The 23,568-nt window shown below is 40.1% G+C and overlaps 1 protein-coding gene and 1 long non-coding RNA gene across 2 annotated transcripts; both read left to right on the forward strand.

Moving 5' to 3' along the window:
* Positions 1 to 3,971: 3,971 nt before the first annotated feature.
* LOC113138626 (uncharacterized) lies at positions 3,972 to 7,077 on the forward strand. Its single transcript, XR_003296476.1, has 3 exons — positions 3,972 to 4,109; positions 5,207 to 5,313; positions 6,972 to 7,077. It is a non-coding gene; the product is annotated as an uncharacterized LOC113138626 (long non-coding RNA).
* A 5,928-nt stretch (positions 7,078 to 13,005) lies between these two features.
* angptl2b (angiopoietin-like 2b) lies at positions 13,006 to 23,568 on the forward strand. The gene is made up of 5 exons (XM_026321192.2): positions 13,006 to 13,522; positions 17,669 to 18,567; positions 20,598 to 20,791; positions 22,272 to 22,542; positions 22,645 to 23,568. Exons 2-5 carry the CDS (start codon positions 17,694 to 17,696, stop codon positions 22,842 to 22,844), a joined length of 1,539 nt encoding a protein of 512 aa, XP_026176977.1. The 5' UTR covers positions 13,006 to 13,522; positions 17,669 to 17,693; the 3' UTR covers positions 22,845 to 23,568.

Genomic DNA, 23,568 nt, shown 5'->3' on the forward strand with positions numbered 1-23,568 from the left:
TTCTAGGATTAGCCTTTGATAGATGCAGTTAACTTTGGAGACCATTAAAAACATGTTTTAAACATATTTTAGAAAACTACTACTCACATGTTTATACAATGTCTGGGAGTAGGTCTGGGAAGAACACAGCAAAGTCACAGGAAACCCACAGTAAAGAAGAAAACCATAAATGCTGTTTCCTGCATCCATTTAAATCAATGTAGTAAATATCTGGTGCAGTGGATGGAGGGGCAGCTATCTTTAACAAGGCCTGCTTTGCTGTGCACTGGTGTTGTTATGTTTAAATGATGTTTCTGCAGTGATTATATGAGGCAGGTTTAATAGACACAGTGGATAATAATCTGTTCATGTCACAGTGGGGATACTTAGTCAGTGATGGGCCTCAACCTAAAGTTTAAGGGCACATGTCCAATATTATCTGTGTAATATGTAAACACAAGCAGAGAAGGTGCAGACTGGATTTCATCCAGAGGCAGTACATTAGCAAAATTTGCTTTTAGCCTAATCACACTGATGATAAAACTGAAGTAAGCATTCAAGGATGTTGACATAACATTCAGCACTATAATAGAGTTTACATCATCTAAGTAGGACAGACAGACTAGTGTTATAATGTCTGTCTGGAGCTCTGGCTTTTTAATGGCAATACTTTGCCTGGCCAGTGGAAATAGCTGACTAAATACTGGCAAAGTTGTCAGGACTAAATACTGGCTGAAAATAGATGGAAGCTATGACTGATAAACATTTGGTAACTTTGGTTCTTGTCTTTCAATTTCTGGTATTTAGACAGAGAGAGGTAACACTGGTTTCAGAAAGCATTCAGGCCCTGTCTGTTTTTACACATAAGTATTTAAGATTTAATTTAAAATGGATAAAACGGATAAAACTGCCCATCAGTCAACACTCAATAACTCAATCAGAAAATGAAGAACAAATGTTTTTAGAAAGGTTTGCAAATGTATTCAATACTGAAACCTCTCATTTCCAAAAGTATACAGAACTCCAGTCCTTGGACAGAATTTACAGGCCTTGAGTCTTCTTGGGTGAGACTGTACAAGCTTTGCATGCATGGATTTGGTAAGTTTATCAACCTCCATCAGGTCAAACAGGAAGTTTGATGTTCTGTGTGGTTTAAGTCTTTGCTTTAGCTTGGGCACACATGCACAGTCAGAGCTGAAGCCACTCCAGTGTTGTCTTGACTGTGTGCTTCAGGTCATTGTCGTGTTGAAAGTTGATCTGCTGGCCCAGTCTCACGTCATGTGCAGTCTGGAGCAGGTTTCCTTCCAGGACCTCAAAGGTATCAGGCTGCATTCCCCCTTCCTTTGGTTCTAACCAGTCTCCATATTGCAGAGAAACTCATAGATTGTTGCCACCACCAACTTAGGGATGGTGTTATCAGGGTGAGGAGCAGTGCCTGGTGTTGAGCACACATAGTGCTTGGAGTTCTGCCCTAAGGGCTCAGTTTGTGTCACATCAAACCACAGAATCCTTTCCTTTATGTGCATTAGATGCCTTGTGGCAAACTCCAAGCAGGCTGTCATATGTCACACATTTCACTGAAAGTGGCTTCTGTCTTTGCCAGGCTTCCATAAAGGCATGATTGATGGGGAGCTGATTGATAGGCGTCTTTCCTTTTAAGTTTTCCCAGCTCTCTATTTTTTTTAGGTTACTTTTTTACCATCTTTTTATTTCAACAGTAAGTCATGAGGCCACTGTAATGCAAACAACAGCTACTGTACTACGTCTGTAACCCAGAAATTAATGTCATTTCATACATCTTCTATAACGATGCAGATTAGAATTTAGATTTGATTGCATGTCTGACTACAGCAACACTAAATATGTGCAGAACAATAAAGCTTTTGTGTGAAAACCCACTAAATTGCTACCTTAAGATCATCCAGGCAGCAGTGCAAAAATGGGTCTCTAGGAAAAAAAAGAAAATCAGCTGCATTGCTCTGGAGGGAACAGCTAATTTTACTTATGAGACAATTCAATCAACAGGCTCCCTATTGTTCCAAAGTGAAAACGGCTGCCAATTTGGGGAAGGGAAACTAATAAAACGTTTCATTTGATTGCTGTTGCCGGATAAATACAACTTTTCAGCAGGAATTTTATGCCGCGCCATCAGGTCTTCTGCAATGACATGTGACATTTACAACAATATTCATGACTATGGGTTCTGCCACTTGAAGCAAACTAAACACTTGACACTCTGATGTCAGCACTGTACACATTCATCTGCATGAAGCCAGTGGCACTGGGAAAGCATTTCAACTGTGAATAGAGCACACTTTAGGAACTGGCCCACGTTCCACATTGTGTCTCACTCTGCAGAACGTGCATTTACCTGGGGATACAGGATAAGTTTCCAAGGACCTTAATTCAAGTGGTGTTCAGTGATCCGTTACTGTTACTGTACAGTTACCAAATTACAGAAGTGACACAACGTTTTGTTCATGCATTGTGTTTGTTCAGGTCAGCTGCCCTGACCAAACCTTAGGGGCATCTCTCTCACAATCATAGCTGCAACCAACAGACTACTTGAGCTTACATGTTCAGGAATGTTTCCAAGGTAAATTTCCAAACTAAATACACAAAGATTGCCAATGTCCAAAGTGGGAGTGCAGGACTGGTCTTCTGTTTTAGTCTGACGGCACAGTACAAAGAGCCTGCAGACATTCAGCCAAATTATGAGCTCAACACTGGACTCTGCAAGCAGCCTGCGCTTAGAGGATACTAAGTGCCTACATGTGTTTGTGTAGAAGTGTACGGTTATTAAGCTTGTCTCGTCTTCTGATGTGCTCAGGAAGTGCCTCACTGCTCCACTTGAGCCATGTTTAGGTTACAGTAGTAAACATTTTGTAGCCAGATTACTGCATGCTATAAGACTCATGGTATACGACCCTTAAAAAAAAAAAAAAAAAAAAACTTTCCGAAGGCATGTACTCATTAACAATAAAACTAGAAATCACATTGCATCACTGCTACCTACAGAATCAAATAAAGTACAGGAGGAGGGTACATTATTTATCAATCCATACCTAATTTCTGAGAACTTGAGGATATGAAACTATTATTTAAGTCACAAGACGACATTAATTGTCTTAATAACTGACCTATAAAAGTGATCTAGTTTGGCAGCTGACCAAGGCACAACACCACGATTTGCTACACATTATCTCATGTGCAGTGGAAAAAGCAATTCCCATTATGTGGTTCCTTCAGTTTTCTCCTGTGAAAGTGGGGTCTGTGTTTGGAGTAAGGGCAAGGAGCAGCTTTAATCTGGAAAATATTACTCGAGGGAGTGGGGAATGAGGGGGGACATGGGAAACAATAATACAAGGAGGATTCCTCTTCCATCCTCTGGGCTCAGTGATTTGAAGATATGCTGGAGTCTGCAATTTTACCTCACCACAACTACCCACTTGGCCCCCATACTTTGCTGTTCTTTTTCCACCTCCCTCTAAAGTGGGCCTTTGCCTTGGGCAGCCTGCGAAGTAGAATAGCTGGAGAGCAACTGCAGACGAGCAGAAATCCCTCAGGTAATAGTATAGGTAGAGTTGGCCTGCACTACAGCAAGCTGCTGCACATCATTTAAAAGATGAATGTCCACTTAGCTTTGAGCTTTCAGATTACTATACCACTCCTCTGCCAGTAAAGATGTAATAGATGACATTGGTGTGTTATGTGTTCTAGCTGCCCTTGTTCAGTCAAAGACTTCCTCTTCACACATGGAGAAGTAATCAAAACCTGGAGCCAAATGGAGCAAGTAGGTCGTCCTTTAAAGCAATACTCCACTTCTGTTTTTCACATTGAGACAGACAAAGGCTTTCCGGCAGCTGATTAACTACTGTTTTGACAGAGGAAACCATCACAAATTATTTGTAAGCTGTTGTGTAACAAAAATCACCATAGGGACAGTGAACGGAAAAATTTTTATCAACATTTGCTTCTTGCTGGGATGATTTGTGGAAAATACCTCATAAAAATGTAATGCTACTGAGAGAGGAAAAGATGTAATACAAATCCATTCTAAACACTTCTGCTCAACATATTCAACTAAATCACTGAATAGTCTGTATGTCATTTGTGATGTGGATCTGCAGGTGAGTACAGCGCTAAAACTTACAAGTCTGGTTTTTGTGGGCCTATTTTGAGAAGCTACTGTACACTGAAAGCTGACAGAAGAGTCCTCAAACACAACCTCAGTTGCTTATTTGATCAATGATCCAAGACACACAGTTTGCAGCTTCAGAGTATAGCTATGTGACCGTGTGGTCTGTACAGGAGCACAGTGTACCCATAAAGACTCAAGCTTTTAATGTACAAAGAACACAAGATGCCTATTTATTACTGATACAACTACAGTTTAGAGATCACAGTATATTTTCAATATAGTACAAACAGTCACTGTCACAACAAGGAACTAAGAGCTACTCATGTAGGTACAGGAAATACAAAGCTACAGCTAGTAGTTGGTTAAATGTGTTTAGCAGAAAAGCCAGAATTGGGAATCAGCTAGACTGGCAAAATCCAACTACCAGCACCTTTAGAGCAAAAAAGTCAGATTTCTAGAGGAGTTCAAATTATAGCAGATTTTCTAGGATGCATGTTTAAAAAATGCTGCTGCTTCTGTAGCTAAGACTTTGCTGTCATGGCCAGTGTTTCCTGTGTAGCCCTTACTAAGGTCAAATCCACAGCATGCCAGTCACATTGTTAATGTTGCGTTTACTTCATCATCAAACTGTTAAGTCTTATAAGTCTTACAGTATTATATTAAGTATATAGAATTAGTCTACAATTACCAAAGGTATTTAGCATTTTACAAGCTGTTGGTAAACTGTCAAGTTACCAATATGGAAATTTCAGATTTCATAAGCTGTCAAGTCACAAAAAATTCAATATTAGCCCCAGTTTCTGAGGTATCAGCAACTCACAGTGATAAAGTAAAGTCACTGTAGACCCACTTATTGCTGTTGTCTTCTGCAGGCATCACAGTGACAGTTATATGAGATAGTATATGAAAAAAAAGTGGATGCCTGAAGTGGACTGATTGCTGATTTTTTTTTCTCTTTAATTTCATCACCTATTGACAGTACACTAAAAAGCCCAGGAATAAGGAGAATGAAGGAAAAAAAAAGCTATGCTGTAATTTTAAATTTCTAATAATTTTGTACTTATTAGAGTAACTGATTATTCACAGGAGGGTGAAGCAAGCATACACGTTTTGTGGATATACAGGGATGGAAAAGGCCACACTTGACTAATTTGGTCACAGAAACTGGAGCGAATACTCCCTGGGAGTTTCAGGTCAGTGGCTTTCACTTGGAAACCTGCTCATTAAATTAGATTTTTTTTTTTATTTTTTTTTTTTATAAAAAGCAAATGGATAAAACTGAGAACAAAAGGCAATTCGTGAACCAGTTGATACAGTTCTGCAGTTACAAAAAATATGCATGTCAGTAATCAGGATTTTAAGGGATTTGTCCGACCATCATGTTCATCAAGAGCCATAGTGACTGGAAATCAAAGCTGAGTAACTTCTACTACTTTGTGACAATTGGTAAAGAAAGTGATTCTTTTATTCAAATTCATCAACACACATGCAATGCACACTTTATTTACAAAACAGTAGATCTTATCAACCACATAGTTTAATCTCAAAACAGACAGCAGTTATATAGCACAATGTAACAACTGCATAGAAATCGTTTCAAACAGTGATACCAAACACTAGTCCAACACAAGTCCATGGCATAAAAGGTGTATTATTTTAGCACCGCTGTGCTTCCTAGCAGTTTCCCCACACAGGAAATTATCAAGCAGGACCTCTCTGGCAGGCCGGAGACCTGAGATTAAGAACATATTCTGTGAAAAGATTGCAATTTAACACCAAAATATGTTAAATGTATATCCTCATAAACAACATAAACTCATGATTGTTTTCCAAATAATGCTTCTCTAATGCCACTTGGTTCAACATCAGTCAACAAACTACAGCTCTATAGTAACAGTTTAACATGAGGCTGAGCTGGGGGGTTGGGAGCGTCCCTGCTGACATCGGTAATTCCATAAACAGTAGGGAAACGAGCTATAGTCCACCTTGAGCCAGGGTGCCATTCCAGTCATTCCCCAGGCTGTTCTTTACCCAGGACATCAGTCGTTAAAGCTAGCAGACCTGAACCTAAATACACGGCTACAGAATACACCTTGTTTTCCAGGGCTCTGCAGCTGAAACCAGAGGGAAAAAGGCTACGAATCATCCTACATTACCATAGCTTTACTCAGTGTCACACCTGGCTTATCCAAAAATGCTGCGTAATAAATGTCCACTAAGATTTGACAGAGCCAAGAAAGTGACAGAGTGATCACTGTTGCTATAAAAAAAAACCTGTCACATAAACTTGGAGAATGACCATATTAATAGAACTGAGATCCAAGATTCATTAATCACTTGAAGATGCTAATAACTGCTTAACAAGTCCTCCCTGCTATAAATATACGTGCCTGAAGCAACTGCAGTGCAAACAGTGCATAAAAACATTAGGCACAGAGTAGAAAGGACACATCTATTATATTGAATGTGACGTTCTAGTCCTGTAGGTTCTTCAGTATGCAATGTAGTAGGGAATTCTTTGTATCTGCACAAGCAATGGCTACTGGGCTGAAAGAGTAGGTCAAATATGCTGCTGACATAATCCACACTTCATAGTCACTTCACCTTCACTGTCCAACTCTATTACTGACAACCTGCCCTGATAACAGAGTACAGTATGTCAGCCATGAAAACTTCACTCTTTCCTCAAGAGTCTTTGAGAAGCCACCAAGTGGTACCCTTGAAGTCTACTCAGGCATAAAACTCATATAGAGTAACTGCCTTCCACCTGCACATTAGTCACACATCATATTTTTAAGTTAAGCTTATATGGCCACAGGCTTTTATTTGTTGTTCTCTGCTGCTACCACAGGTCCCAAACCACAGCGCCTGTGAAAAAGCCTTTACCTATTGAGCGTGTTCCTTTGGATTCCTTCCAAATGACGTAAAGACGGCCCGCTTCTAACGTCTGGAAACCACACGGAAATTCTTCAGCTCTCAAAATCAATAAGTAGAGAAACTGTGATCTTTACATCCCAAGGTACCAAACATGATGTGAAAGGTAATAATAAATAACACAGTAAGATACTGAGCTGATTTAGAGTGTAAGAAACAAGTTGCAAGTATGAATAACAGGGAAAAGTGATTGCTTCTTAATTGTTTGAATTTACACAAATACAAGTTGGTCACATAGTGAATATGCGGCAAGAACTCCTAATGTAATTTGCAGCTCCAGCAGTGCTCGCAATATATCGTTAAATCCCTGCATGGATTATGTCGAGCGAAGTTAAGACAAGGCCACACAGGCTGCCCGTGCTTTCAACATCACACTAATGAAGTCTGAATGAAATCCTGTTCCACTGAATTCTCACACAGTCCATATTTACTGGTCTCATTTGGCGTTTTCTGCAACAGTTTGGGGTGGGGGTGGGGGGACAAAATCCTGAGCCAGTCTCATTCTTTCCACTCAGATCATAAAACTCAAAATTTTCCTCCCAACAGAACCGTCCTTGTAGGTCTAGCCGCCAGGCACAGTGAGCCCTACACAGCAAGGCCATTGAATAATTAAGCCAAGTCTTTCCACGCCACATGACAGAGGAAAAATATTAATATTTCGATTGTAATAAATTTGAAATTAAAGGACAATCTGTACAATCAATTAAAGGACAATCAATAAAACCAAACAGAATAGACATGGAAAAAGAGTCCCATTACAACAACGATTTACAAAAGTGAATTCACAGCTGTATTAAACCTGTCAATCAAAAGTGCATAATAAACAGCAAGCAACAGTAAGCCAGGGGTGACAAGGTCACTACAGGTCACCAGTGAACCATCCATCATGGATTTCAGACAGGGAGACCTGCTGGTTTGAACATACCTGCGTTTAAAGAAAGATCACTATGGTGGCCTCACAAAGAAAGTCACTCAAACTGTGTACATCAACAACCTCGCTGCATCTGATCCCATCCCATTCACAGAAACATATAACATGGATTACATCAAATACTGTGCATCATGCTTTAAACACAGATTTCAGGCCTGACTGGAAAGGCTGGAAATAATAAAAAGCATTCATGCCTGTTAGTGTAACCGAGCTGCAACTGTAGCTTTCAGGTGTATTTGTGGCTGTTTGAGTACACCATTGTACTAGCAGTTTTACTTTAGTGTAGCTACCTCACTTGAATTACATAGACTACAGGGTACCCTACAAATGTCACCACTCTAAAAGCATTTGACACTGAACAACTGCAGGGATATTTGCCAAAGAGTGAAATAAATATTTATGGGGCAGTTTCCTATGAAACCAAGTTGGATCTCCATTCATAATTTTAGGTGAAAAAAATCCATTGCTGTTTTCTCTTCATATTCTGAAGATTTGAAGGCGAGCTACTATAACTCTTTATTTAAAGTGCCAGTCCCAATGCTATAGGTTTTTAAATTAAAGATTTTACGTCTACTTAAGAAAACAAAATTAATTTAAAAAAAAAAAAAAAAAAAAAAAATCTTCACCTCAGTTTAGCTGTACATAAAAGTAGGAGCATTTCGTCTATGATAAATTGCGCCCAATTACTCTGTTTGTACAACTTTATTGAGGCTTCATTATTTTTTCAGGTCCAGATATTATTAGGGTCAGGATGGTAAATTTAATGATATGCTACAAAACTAGATTCCCAACCAGGAAGAGGGCCCCAGGGTAATTTGTTTGGGAATTTGCACCTCTCAAGTTTAACTGCGCTCTGCATTATTATAGTCTTGTGGCCCAATACGCTAAAGGAGCCATGTGTCAAAATTTAGTCCTAACATTGTTGTTCATTATACTGTGCCTAGATGGGAGTATTTTCTGAATAAAACTGTGCTGTGTATAAATATTTTTTGCATGCTACAGTACTACACTGGTTTTATCCTCAATGGTCCTAGTTCTTGAGCAGATCACTCTAGAATTTTTGACCACTTCTCGCATAATGAACAGCATCCACACGAGGTTGCAGGTTACACTACTATTTTTTTTAATACTTGAACGCTAATTTAATTTAGTGTTCAACTGCTGCAGGATCAGTTTTCACACACTTTCATTTGTGTGAGCTTGTTTTGTTGCTAGTGCAAGTTGCTAGAATACAGAATAAAGTTCCTGTGCAATGACACTAAAATATTATCGAATTAAATGCAATCGAATGGGGGGCTCGTTCACCAGCACATTTGAAAAAAACAAAACAAAACAAATCAATATGGCATGCAACTGACATAGCTTTCATTTAAAATTGAATAGTATTAAATTGCCACGTTTCATGCTGAATTGTCAATTGCATTTTCAACTTGATTCAAATTGCAGATTGGACACTGAATTGAACTGCAAGTTGGATGAAGGAGCCAAAAAGCTTCCATACATATACAGTACGACAAAGAAAATATATTGGTTGTGTCTAATGAATCATGGCTCCACAAGTTCAGGAAATGGCTGAAATCAGTTTGTGAGACTTCATGAAGATGAGAGAGGGTACAAAAGCATATTGAAGATTAGGAGCTGCACAGTTTCAGCACTGGCTGAAAGGTAAAGAGATGTAAAGAGCCATACTAACAATAGCAGCAAAAGTGCAGCGGCCACAATTATTTTTGAAATCTATCACTGAAAAACAGATGGGTAAGAACTTCTGCTTGTCACAATGATTATCTGTGGAAAACAATGTTTCAGTGATTCATCAGACAATGTTAAACACATTACATGTCGTCATCATCTATGGAGAGCATCCAGTAAGAAAACCATTACTCACAAAATGGCGCAAAACTGCAAGAGCAAACTTTGCCAAAAAAAAAGCTGTTGAGACTGGCAGCATATTTTTTGGTCAGATGAAACAATATAAATCCAGCATCTCTGCCATGGACCTGGCCAGGACAACCACAATGACTGCATAGTGCTGATGTTGAAACATGGAGATGTGAGTGTGGCGACCGGGGGTTACATGAGCACAAAAGGTGTAGGATCACACTGGTAAGCGACACTATGAATGAGAGCTTGTAAAATGAAATGCTGAGTGAAAAGGTGACTTCCAATCTTAAAAAGCATGGCAGTTTTTAAAGAATACAAAAGGAAAAACCATGATGAGGCCAAAAGCAAAAAAGAAAAGAAAAACCTGCACAAATTAATTCAAGACTGGTATCGGCCATACCACGAAGCCTCTCATCTGTCACCAAATGTCATCAGCCAAGCAAAATAAAACAAAGAAAGGAATCTCAGTACTGATGAGTGTACTGCCTTGTGGCAGATGGTCCTTAAAAGAGATTTTCCATTACGGTTTAACTGGTTAAACGTTTACAGTTTCAAAGAGACTGGCTAAATTCTTTTTTTGTTTAAAAAACTAAGAAAATTGCATGATATTGACAGGACTTCAACTAATTTTAGTGATCTTGACCAGTTGTGTACTCACTTTTGTTGCATAATATTATATAACTCAGTACCTTTGTAGCTGCTTCCTGGATATGACTACTAATTATTGTAGTTGAATAATTTTATGTAATCTGACAATTTCCTAATATTTCATGTAAATCTTTTTAATGAATAAAAGCAAAGAGCATCAGATTTAACAACATTAATAAGATTTTTTTTTTATTCTAAATTTATTATTTAACTGGTCACACATTGTACCTGGCAGCTTTGCTCCTGCCAACCCTAATGAGAGAAAAACCAGACAACTTTCTCAACATGCTCACTTATCCACCAAAATAAAGCCCATCTGTGAAACATTTCCAATATGAAGCCACTTTCCATGGTCTCTTCCCTGTGATCCTGGCACCTTTAAAATGACCTTTCTATTTCGATATGGGACTAAAAATTTTCCACCAGACAATTTTCTGATCTGGTGTTCCTACACCTGCTGAGGATTAGAGATGGAAAGAGAACTAAACACTGCACCAACAACTGTGGTTTTGAATAAGATCCAATGAGTCAGCCAATGTTAAAAAGCAGCTCAGCTTCTCAGCCACTGAGTAAGAGTGCTATTCACCAGTTACCCGCAAAGTCAGCAGCAGTTGTCATTCAGAAGAAGCAAGAGATGAAAGAGGTTATAAACAACTGAGTAATACCAGTGGAGTATATAACATGTGGCACAGGAAAGTTCAATCACATTTAGTTGATCAAAAATGCCTTTAGGGGATTAGCTCGCCAAATATGAGACCAGCCCTTCAGTCTGGCTTAATCTCAGATGTTATGAAATGAATTTGTCCACGTCTTTCTGGTCCAGTATATTCAGCCAGGAACTTTCTCTCATGAAGCCAATTGTACATTCTCACAGTGTCATCAGGGGAAACATTTAGACAGTCACATTCACGTAAGGAAGAAACCAAATCAACTGTGCAAGAAATCAATGGCTGTCCGTATTTAAAGCCACACATGGTCTGAACAAAGAAATCACACATTAATGTGAAATCTAAAAATGTACCAAGCACTATGCTTAATGAAGTGATGAGGTTGACTATTAAACATATTTCACTCCATATTTCCCACTGTAACTGGTTACAGCTTCAACACTTTGTAGTTTCACTCAGTACTTATGAGCCTGTACATCCAGCTGCTGGTCTATGAGTTCATCAGAAAGATTCAGTGCTACCTGTTGTAAAAACCTTCCCACTCTTACTACATTTGGGTAATCTGGATGTCTGAATTTCCTTGTGAGGGGTACTACTACTGATGTAAAGGCCCGGTAATTAACACTAAAGTATTTAGTCCAAACCTTGACACATTATAGAGAATGCAACTATTTCCACATTGTCAGTTTCCCCTTCCTTTCCTGATTTAACACATTCCAACACTTTTTGGGGTTTACACTGAACACACATTAAAGTTAGCCACCATGTGTAACTCATTTAATTTTTATATTGCTGAGGGGAGAATCACACATCCTGTGCATTAGAAAACAAACTCCACAGCCATTTCATTAAATGCACTGCCACAATAAAACAGCAAAGTAGCTGTTTGCAGATTCCGTCAGCACACACAGTAGGATAATCTGGAGTTTGATAGCATGAATGCTTTTTTTTTTTTTTTTTTCCAATTTGCTCAAGGTTAAAAGTCACAAGTTACGAGTAGTTGATTCATACAGTTGTGCATCTGGTGTTACTACGGGTCCAGTTTATTTAAACATCTTATCTTACAGCAATACCAGATTAAGAAGATATCAAAAATACTAAACAATGTTAGTAGAAACAAGAAACCAAACTGACAGCAGTATGGGCTGAGTAAAAACTTAAATCTTATTGAGAAAAGGTAGGCAACAGAGAAACAAGACAATTGCCAAGGCAACAGTGTCCAAAGCTACATCTGTAACATCAGACCACTGACAGGATGACAGGACAAAGTGTTTCATATCCTTTTGTCCACCAACACATATGGACACAAGTAAGTACAGCTTCACTTTTAAAGTAATTACACAATTATCCCCCAGCACTTTACAGATCCAGCCCACTACACATCTCACTTCCAGGCTATAAACCAGGGCCAGAAGTCTCTCACCCAGACCCTGTAGGTAACACCTAAGTCTAACACCTGGACCTCCTTCTCATATGACAGTTTCTTTGTCGCCTCTTCAGGAGCCACGTGTTCATTCATGCCCAATTATGATCTGATCAGTGCTGTCCACCACCAGAAGAACCATGCAGAGTCCACGCCAGAAATAGTGGTGATGAACTCATGGCCAGGGGGCAGGGGGCTGGAAATTCGAGAAGTGTGTGTGTGTGTGTGTGTGTGTGCGTGCGTGGCTTGTGTTGTGCATGCTTGTGGATCTCTTTTGTGCCATGAGGAGGAGGGGTAGAGAAAGAAGGCTCTTGCTTTAAACGGGAATGTGCTCAAGGTTGAGGGGGAGGCTCTGAGCTTAATTCATCTGCCTGCCGAACACTGCTCGACGATTTTTCATCAATTCATTTAAAAGCATCAAGGAGGGAGAGAGGGAGAGGCAGGGAGCGGAGGAGGAGAGAGAGAGGTGCAGCTGAGAGAGACAGCCTCTTAGAGCTGTGAGGCAGAAGTGATGGATTCAGCCCACAGAAAAGTGACAGTCTTCTCCTAACAGGCCACAGGCAGCGTACTGCCCTGGACTGTCACATTTTTTCAGGAAACTACTTCCAAACAAGCAGCTGAAGTTTCCAGCTCTCTTGAACGTGGGCCAGCCTTTCCAAGTGGATTTTGGACTTAATGTTTGTTGAAGAATTTCTGACAGGTATAGCTTCTGTTGGGCTAATGATAGACTTGTAATAAGAGGCTTTAAAACACAGCTATCTTTCCACTGCTGGAATGGACTAAGGTGCCAAGGTGTGTGTAAGGAGGACAAAGCACAGAAACATTTGGGATGACTTTCTACAAAGAGAAACTTCAATCAGCTCTGGCAGGAGGACAAGGCAACTGAGGGAGTTCCATCATTACTCTACGGTTATCTTGTAAGCATCGTGTTTTTTAGTTTATTTAAAGGGGTTAATGCACATGCACAAAAACTACTTCAGCTTTCTGCATTGATAATAATTTATAAGTTATCTATGTTTTTAAAAGGTAATCTTACAGAGTAAATTATGACCCCTTGACAAGTTGTTAGTGAACTCAGAATCAATCATTTCAAACATTTCAAACAATGTTGGAGCCATTATTCTGTCATCTTGTTAAACTAACTGATGTCAGACTTTGGCTGTTCATCCTCAAGCTGCTGCACTTTACATAATTATTTTGTATTTGGCTTTATTTTGAACTAAGGAGTTGTCATTCAGCGTCTGTTACCTGACTGCATGACGCTAAAGGGTCATTCTACTTACTGATCTACTGACAGATAAATCTGATAGACTTGGTGGAAGGGGATTCATTCAGCGCAGGGAGATGCTGGAGAGTGGGTTCTTTAGGTTAAGTGCTTTTTCTTCTGATACAACACTCAGCCTGTCACAACACAAGACTAAATTTGTTGCGCATGGGAAACTAAAACAGTGTGCATCAGATATATACAGCAAGAGAATTGAATTAAAGCATACATGCTGTCAAAGTCTTCTTTTCTAATATTTAAATTGTACCAATCACTTCAAAAAATAAAAGTCATCAAAAAAGATTCTTAGATCTTTACTATGTCAAAGGTCTGCAGCTTGAGGATGTTCCCCTGAGCTCAACGGGACAGAGAAGCAGGCAGTTGAATCCCCTCTTTGTTTCTCTTGCCAGGGAAATGTTTGGATAAGGGGGCTTTGAGGTAGAATCCTGGAACTTATCGAAACAATTCTCAAGACCCCTTGCCTCCCTGGCTGGTACCGAAGATCGCACCAATGTAACGAAACTCAAATTTGAACAAAAACTATTTTGCTAAAAACATACTTTCCTCTGCCCTTAAAACTGAGCAGGTGCTTAATGGTTCCAAATGTCATGTTACAAGGATTACATGCTTCAAGAAAGAATGGGGCGACCCTCAAGGTAATGTAATAGTACAGATTACCATGAGAAAATTGAATTTGGCTCTGATCCAACACATATCGGGTGTCGTGCAGGAGTCTGCCAATTCTCAGCGGATTTGGTACTAATTTGAACATGCAACATAAAGCCGTCCAGCACAGTGCGTGCTGCTTTTTGGCTACTGTACAGTTGTGTTTTGATCTGCAGTGGATGATGTGGTTAAGTATGAAGTGACACAGAAAGTAGGACCCTGGCAACAAACTGAACCAGCAGATACAGTATGTATTACAGGTACTGCAGGGATATCGGTCCTGACTGGAGAGGGTCTAGCTCTGGCCACCACCATTGACTCTCCATGTGTGTATGGCATCTCACTCTAATGAGGTGACGAAGAATGTGAGGAATGCCATGCTCACACTGAAATGAGAGGGGCTGGGGTGAGAGACATCAGCCAGTCTGAGTGAGGTGGCCCATCTTCTAATTAATATGTGCTGAGCACGGCTGAAAATGCTGGAGAACAGCACGGGCCGAGACATACCCACCGTACCCACCTATCACACTTAATTTAACTTTGAGTTAAATCCAGAAGCAGGAGTCATGTAAACACAGACTTACCACCTGAAGACAGTAAAACAAAAACATTTTGGTGTGAAGCCAACTTGAAGAATCTACCCAGGAAGACCTGTCAGTCAAATTACAAACAGAACAGTTATTCACTGCACCGCTGACCACAGTACACATATATCGCACTTCTCAACGCTAGTTAATCATGCTATAGACCAGTCAATAGCAGCTTGATAAAGAGAACTGATGTGAGGACAGAAATGAGCTGTGTGGGTTGTTACCAGCAAAGACGGAGGAGGAAGCTTTCTGTTGTTCCCTCGGGCAGACTGTGGATGGGTTAATAACAGGCTGCCTGTCGGGGCAGATGGGACTCTCTCTGGTCGCTGGGAGACTCAACCCAGCAAGTGTTATCTGAAAACACATTAATGGAAAAAAAAAAACCTCTTAGACATGCAGATCCCACACACACTCTCACACAAAACATGCAATTCATCACAAGCTGCAAACATTTTCCCCTCAGCTTTGAAGTGTGGTGAAGCTGCAGGAGCAGGAGATTCCGGGCTAACGATGGCCAACATGGGACTCCTCTCCAGCATGGGCAAATCACAGCATTTCTCAAAGTCAGAGCTCATGCTTCAGAGGGAGAAACCACAGGAGCCTCTGGCCAAATACAATCATCAGCACTTTGCAAGAACAGGATCTGGGTTGCTGTTATCTTGGTATGGGCTTGTAAGATATTATTAGTGATGACTTTTAATTTCAGTGACAATTCATAAGTAATTATTTTGATAGTGTGATAATTATGACACCACAGTATCTTCATTATTTAGCATTTGTTTGGGTAATGTTTAATGGCCACTTTAAAGGCAGATATATTACACCAGAGCATAGTTTGCACAATCTCTTTTTCTATCAAAGTACATTTTCCACTAAGTGTTTATACATTCTACTCTGGACAGATAAAACCAGAAAGGTCAAATGTGCCCAGGGTCATGTTCTTTGAGAGCGCTGCATTTCTCTTCTCCATGTCTCCAACCTAATGTGCTGGCAGTATGCCCAGCTTAACAAGACAAAAACATTTCTGCTCCCTTACTTATTCTGTGGTAGTCTACTTTCACACAGAGATGAGCTATAGCAAATGTGTGAGGAAACCACTTATAATCCAGCTCTTCAAAACCAAGCCAAGGTAGGCCTTTCCATAATACCATCCTGACAGGACAGTACCCACCTGTCTCTGGGGACGTGTTACACAGGACCATTTTGTAATCCAATACACAGCAGCTTTTAATTAAGTTGCCTCAGGAGTTCAAGGTCTTGTTATCCTCAATGGCATCGTCTCCATTTATTATAACACCAAATCATCTTCAGAAACTGCCTGCATTTTTTTCTAAGAACACTTGGACCTCAGTTAAGCATCTCAGTCCTGAGGAAAGTTAGGGGTTGTACCAAAAGGTCCAATTATGGAAGAAAGAATTTAAAACGAACTGTAAAGTAAATACAGATATATCTCATATATAAACAGAAATTAATGAAGACAGGCAAAAATAATGTTTTGTAACATCCCTAGTTTCTAGTTTCCTTACCATGCTTGATGGCTAAAGTAAGCTAACAGTAAAAAGAAGCAGACATGTTCAAAGTGAATGCATAAATCATAATTAATTGCCTTTCAAAGTTATTTCCCTGTCTTGGTAAGGACTATGGACAGGACTGATTCAACACAATCAACATTGAAAGCAGTTCCCAGAATAGTATGAACTCAATGTGCCTCAAATTTTCCATAAGCAAAGATGTCCAGGCCTGCAGAAGGGAGCAGATAGGAGTGCTTCTGTGTGTCAATGACAGGCAGTGGCAGTCGCCCAAAGAGAACCTGAGCCAGTACAGCAATCTAAGCAAAACACTCCCTTAACAGCAATGTGACTGACTAAAGAGAGTAGCACATTGTTAGACAAAAGAAATATTTTTCTTAGTGGCAGTGAGGGGATTAGTAACTTTCAAACAGCCTATATTGTGTATATTTGATAGTGGAGAGCGTATTTAAACAAACTAAGATTAAGGCCAAATGTATACACTGAATTGCACTTAAAGGATAAAAACAGCAGTTTGTGCCAGTAGTCATATTGTTTATTGAGTATAGCAACCATGAGATTTTTTATTTATACATTACACATGATTGTAATGTGTTTCTTGTCACAAAAATTTACAGCCACTCGGAACCTCTACAAGCCAAGTGGAGGATTTCCCCTTAGATCTAATCTTTTTCAGTAGCCCATATTTTTGTGAGCTGCAATGTCCTTCAGTTCTGCCTCGGTTGAGATGTGCAGTTGCCATAGGGCTGAGTGTGTCTGCACCTAATTGGTGTCACTAGAGAGGACCAATGTATGCTGACAGGTAGCCTTTTTCTGGTCTCAGTCAACACAGCTGTTAGGGACCCCCATGGATACCCTGTAAAAATAAGCATGCAACTATGAAAACACTATCTGAAAAGCTTTGCTCATGCAGCCGTATGTTTACAGGCTACAAAGCTCATCAGTCATCACAGTTTTTTTTTTTTTTTACCACAACAAAATTATGACATTGATCATCTTTTCCATTATCCTCAGACTTTGGTGAGTCGGACGGAAACTCATGGAGCCCCCTTCAGTGGTGCTGCTGGGGTTCCTACTGGTGTATGGACTAGCCTGTGGTGTCCAGCAGATTGATGGGAGTCTACTGAACAGCAGCCCTACCAGGGAAACGACCCAGCAATTTGAGAGTAGTGAGGATGGTCCAGAAAGAGAGTTTCTCTATGCTGGAAGGAGCAAACGTGCTCCAGCTGACCAGCAGCAGGACAAGTGCTCCTATACTTTTATTGTGCCTCAACAAAAAGTAACTGGAGCCATCTGTGTCAACTCCAAGGAACCAGACGCGATGTTGGAGAATCGAGTCAACAAACAAGAGTTAGAGCTACTAAATGTCGAGCTACAGAAACAAAAGAGGCAGATTGAGACCCTGCAGCAATTAGTAGAGGTGGACGGAGGTATTGTCAATGAGGTCAAGCTCCTGAGGAAGGAGAGCCGAAACATGAACTCCAGAGTCACTCAGCTGTATATGCAGCTGCTCCATGAGATAATCAGGAAGAGAGACAATGCCCTAGAACTGGCTCAGATGGAGAACAAGATCCTGAACCAAACCTCTGAGATGCAACAGCTCACCAGTCGATACAAAGATCTCGAGCACAAGTACCAGCACTTGGCTTCTCTGGCTACTAATCAATCAGTTCTTATTGCCCTGTTGGAGGAGCAGTGCCAGAGTCGACCGCCCCCTCGTCAGCCTGTGCCTGTACCCCAGCCACGGCCTCAGCCACCTCCACCATCACCACCTCTCAACAAGCCACCTGTCCTTCCACGAAATAACAACCCAATCAGCAACGAGATCCAGAGCGACCAAAAATCTCTTCCCCCTATTCTACCAACGATGCCCACTGCCACACACAGCCCCTCCACCACTGACAAACCATCTGGTGAGTCTAACAAAGTCCATTATGACATTTTATTTTTGATGCAGTCTTACTAAACACAGCAGCTGCCATCACAAACAAGGGTCACAAAGGACTGATTGTCAGAGATAACTATATTATGAATGTCTTAAGCGTTAATCACAAGACAACACCAAGTACCCATTCTTCCAGAACAGCCAATTTAAATAAGTCCCACACATTCCCAGGGAAAATGTCTCACAGTGAGAACAGAAATGCTGTTGTCTAGAGCCTTTTGAGATGCATATCATCTAATTGCCATGATTTAACCCACACAAAAATTCAAAAGTATATTAGCAGGGTAAATATACGTGTCTAAATGGATAGCTGGCCTCAAGCCCATTGGTCTCTTGGAAGATAAAGCTTTAAATCTGATCAAAGGGTGTTTTGTGGTATTAGTCAGAGTGAACAGTCTACTGCTACTCCCTGTCATTAGAGAATATCATTTTAAAATGGTGGGAAAAAAAACCAAAAAAAAAAAAAAAAAAACCATGCCCAACATGACTAGTGGGAGCTTTTTTCCATTGACATTTTGAACTATTGCTTGCCATTTTCACTAGGCTGCATGTGAACGGTAGCCTTTGTATAGAAAGCTTGAAAGGAGGCAAGTAATTTCCTGCCCACTGCCATGCAACTAACACAGCAAAAAGCTACATAAACCCTTAACACAGAGGGCTCCACACAATGCAGGAAAGTTAAAAGACATGAGACAAACAGAGGGATGAGTCTAAGAAAAACTTGGAGGGCGGCGGGAGGAGTACAAACAGAAAGAGATACTGGGAGTCAGTGATGTCATTTGTTCCAGTTGCGCCAGGCAAGAATCAGTCATATGTTCCAGCAAAGCAACAGACTTTATCAGGCAGAACAGAGCAGGGCACGGCAGGGCAGCTCTCTGGCTTGTATCTGCTCAACAGAGGCATCCCTGAGATTAAATGAATGGCTGAGACAGTGATTTGATAAAAATCAAAAACAACCATGTTATTGAGAGAAAAAAAAAAAACAAAAACATCTGAATAGTCAGACTTTATGTTCATTTACAGGTCTATGTGAGCTAAATATGACCTCATTACATAGTAGAATAACTGCTATGCTGTATTTCTTCTTTCATAGACCTCCTCAGTCTTTATTTCTCTTGCAAACTGTTGATGCATCCCTTGTGCAATATCGTAATCTCTTTCCACTTGTTTCCACTGTATTTAAGTACTTTGTAATCCAGGCCAGTTGGCAAAGCTCACAAGTCTGAAATCATAAAAACCTGAACACTTTCACAGCCAATTGAAGCAGGGGAGACAGTTGCCCCATTAGTCAGATCTACTGAGTTTTGAATTTGGGGTAAAATAATAATGGCACACAGGGAAATTAAGTTTCACTGATTTACACCATAAAATCCAATAAAAAAAATAACCTCACACAAAACGTGTGCCACATGAATTCTACTGCTGCAGGATAATGCAGGGCTGATGCTGTATAAATATTGTATATAAATATATTATTTCAAATTGCTGTGGAGTCTATTACTTCATGTAACTTACTGGTTAAGAAGTGCAATTTAAGATAAAGATTTTCAAGTTGTTTTTAAATGAATTTTGTTTTGGAAATCCCCTCTTAACATGCTATTAGGCCTTAATATGTATGCCTCCTCTGAAATTGATGGATCTGTATAATATACAACAACCTCAGAGAAACCAAGTGAAAAAAATCCTGAACTCTAAGGAATCGTTTTTGCTTCTGTTTCATCATTCAGTAGTCAGGATTCCCTTTGCCCTCATGCCAGTGTTTCTTTTGGCTGCACAGCCAACAGCCATTTCCCTCTTGAGAGGGACAGCCAAAGTCAATTCCACAGTTAAAAGGAGAGCCTCTATTGAAACATTGGATTCCCTGTGGTAAAAATATACCACCTCTTTGTATCACTGTGGCTTTTGCTCACTTTCATTTTCTTAAGCTTAGAGATACTGTTGCAACTGACTGCATGTTATATGCTATACAGGTCATGTTGTCATCTGTCGTCTGTTTAGGACCATTTAGGGATTGCCTCCAGGCTCTGGAAGATGGCCATACTGCCAGTGGCATGTTCCTGGTCAAGCCAGAGAATGCCAATCGGCTCATGCAGGTGTGGTGTGACCAGAGACATGACCCAGGTGGCTGGACAGTGATCCAGAGGAGGATGGACGGGTCTGTCAACTTTTTCAGGAACTGGGAGACATACAAGGTGCAACAACCTTACACCAACTCAAAGACCTCATATTCTGGAGGGAAGATGGTGGCTCATGCAGATCTTTTTGATACCTACCAGATGCGAAGCAATGAATGGTTATTTGTTAAGCTTTCAATGTGTCTAATGTGGTACCTGCATCAGGCACTGCTGCAGCGTTATGACTCATTAATCCCAGAAACATTAGTAGGTCTTTGTGAAACACTTCACACCAAAATAAAAATGCAGGGATACTGGACTTAAAGGTACAGTTCACGATTTGAACGGAAAATTTCTTTACATTGACTTCGGCTAATTTCAGCCAAGGGGCACAGGAAGCACTTTCGCTCATATACAGCTGGGCAGGGAGGAGAAAGTGGCGTAATCTTGGGGGTTAAAAGGCAAGAGTCTGAAATTCACTACAAAAGGGAGCCACCCCTCCCTTTTGACGGCACAGCCAAAATACCAGCCTATATAGCCAACCAAAGAGGATAACGTCAGAAGAGCAAAAATCGGAAAGAATGGGCTATGATCAGGCAAGCCCAAAGACCTGTGTAAACATAGCTAACGTTTTCCTTCTATGAAGACACCTCCAGGATTTGAAAGGTCTAACGTACACACAGGCTGCACTTTTTTGATCTGGATAGGTCAGTAAAGTTTGCTGCCTTCCACTAAGAATAATTTAAAAAAAAAAAAAAACAAAAACAACTAAATTCCCCATGGGTAGCTATTCATGGATTTGTATAGATGCTGATGAAAACAGCAATACCTCGCTGAATCGCTGACTGTACCTAAATGTCACATTAGATGATTATCAGCATTTCTAATATTCTAGAAAAATTATCCTATTTTGTGAATATTGCATCAGAATATATCTGATTAAAAAGTGAAGAACTTTTTGTTTTCCTTACACAGGCAAACTTATTTTTCTTTTCTGAATGGGAAACCCCTCTCACAGGGAGCAGCAGTTCCCTAGTAAACATTTGTTTTCAGGCCAACAATTCACAAAGGTCCTGATTAAATCTTCGCTAAGGGCAACAATAGAGACTTTTAAGTCTTATACACAAACTTTTAAACCCCATGAGATCTTGAATTCCATTTGTACACTCAGAAGGAGTGTTTCCATGATTCAAAGCATGTGTATAGTAGAGGAAACCACAAACCAGCTTACAGTATGACCAGAACAAAGCAGAAACACAGCATTTAGTATGCTGGATTTCATACTATATGCACTGTACCCTGCTGTGTTTACAATAACAAAATAACAATGGAAATCTGGACACCTGATGCAAACTATAAACTTGACTGAGAGGGTCCATTTATTACAATGTTCCTTAACAATAAACAACCCCACAGAACAGCTAAACTCATAATTAACTCCAGAGCATGAGCAACGACCCTGAATCATCCCTCTGACATCCAAACCAACTGCTCAAAGCATTCACAAAGGATTTTCTAATCGTGCTGATAATGTTTTTCTTATCACTGCACTTCACAGCAAGGTTTTGGCAATATTGACGGCGAGTACTGGCTGGGTCTGGAGAACATCTATTGGCTGACCAACCAGGGGAACTACAAACTGCTGGTCACGCTGGAGGACTGGTCTGGCAGAAAGGTGTTTGCAGAGTATGCCAGTTTTAGAGTGGAGCCTGAAGCTGATTTCTACAAATTAAGGGTGGGCCGTTACCACGGCAATGCGGGAGACTCCCTCACCTGGCACAATGGCAAACAGTTCACAACACTGGACAGAGACCATGACGTATATACAGGTAAAAAAAAAAAGTTAAATACAAATCTTGGCAACTTAAAACCAACAATTCAAGTATGCACTATGAAAACAAGCTGTTTTATTTATTTCCAAATCTTTTTAGGTAATTGTGCCCACTACCAGAAAGGAGGCTGGTGGTACAACTCTTGTGCTCATTCAAATTTGAATGGAGTTTGGTACAGAGGAGGACACTATCGCAGTCGCTACCAAGATGGAGTCTACTGGGCAGAATTTAGAGGAGGAGCCTATTCTCTAAAGAAAGTCGTCATGATGATCCGTCCAAACCCAAATACCTTCCACTAATCAGCCAAGGAACACAAACTGTACTGTATCTCTCACCACACAAAACCTTTTCAAATCCTAACACCAAATCAAACCATGTGACAAAGAGAATGGTGATGTTGTGATATCAAAAAATCAGACTGATATACTGGTACCTCTTGATAATTACTTTGTGCATTGTTATTTAGTTGTCTGTCCATTTTCCCTTCTACACATAACTCCGTACTGACATGTTTTGAATCTCCTGTTTGCTCAGGAGATTTTTAAATACACTGTTGAAAAAAAAAAAAATCTGCCTAGTTGACAGTAAAATAATAGGAATCTAATTTAACATGAAACAAACGCATTACACTCAATTCAGTTATGTCGAGATCGGAAACCTGCACTTTGTCAGTCCATCTATTTCTGGATTGGGTTGCAGTGTCTGCTGGTTCAGCAAGGTAACTCAGACATTCTCCTTGTTGATCATGCCTGATGTTACTTGCTATTTGTTTTGTTTGTTTGTTTTTGTGGGAAGAAGGGGGTAACAAACAAATGAGGATGACACAGGAAATGTATCCAGTGACATTTAATTTCATTCCCCAAATGTATAATTGATAGGAACAGTTAACAGTTGTCAATTTCAGTAAAATAAATACTATAAATAGTATAGAAATAGGGCCGTTTTCTTTAACATAAATCCAAAACTGTTTACACCATTTCCTGGCATTATTAACACCATTCACACAACCTTTAATAGATCTAA

Source organism: Mastacembelus armatus, chromosome 9 (assembly GCF_900324485.2).
Source record: "Mastacembelus armatus chromosome 9, fMasArm1.2, whole genome shotgun sequence".
In the NCBI taxonomy this organism is placed as follows: domain Eukaryota; kingdom Metazoa; phylum Chordata; class Actinopteri; order Synbranchiformes; family Mastacembelidae; genus Mastacembelus; species Mastacembelus armatus.

Bases quoted from the DNA above. Each gene is read 5' to 3' on its own strand.
- angptl2b (XM_026321192.2), top strand. From the start codon at position 17,694: ATGGAGCCCCCTTCAGTGGTGCTGCTGGGGTTCCTACTGGTGTATGGA. The intron at 18,568-20,597 runs GTGAGTCTAACA...TCGTCTGTTTAG, and splicing joins CACCACTGACAAACCATCTG to GACCATTTAGGGATTGCCTC. The intron at 22,543-22,644 runs GTAAAAAAAAAA...AAATCTTTTTAG, and splicing joins AGACCATGACGTATATACAG to GTAATTGTGCCCACTACCAG.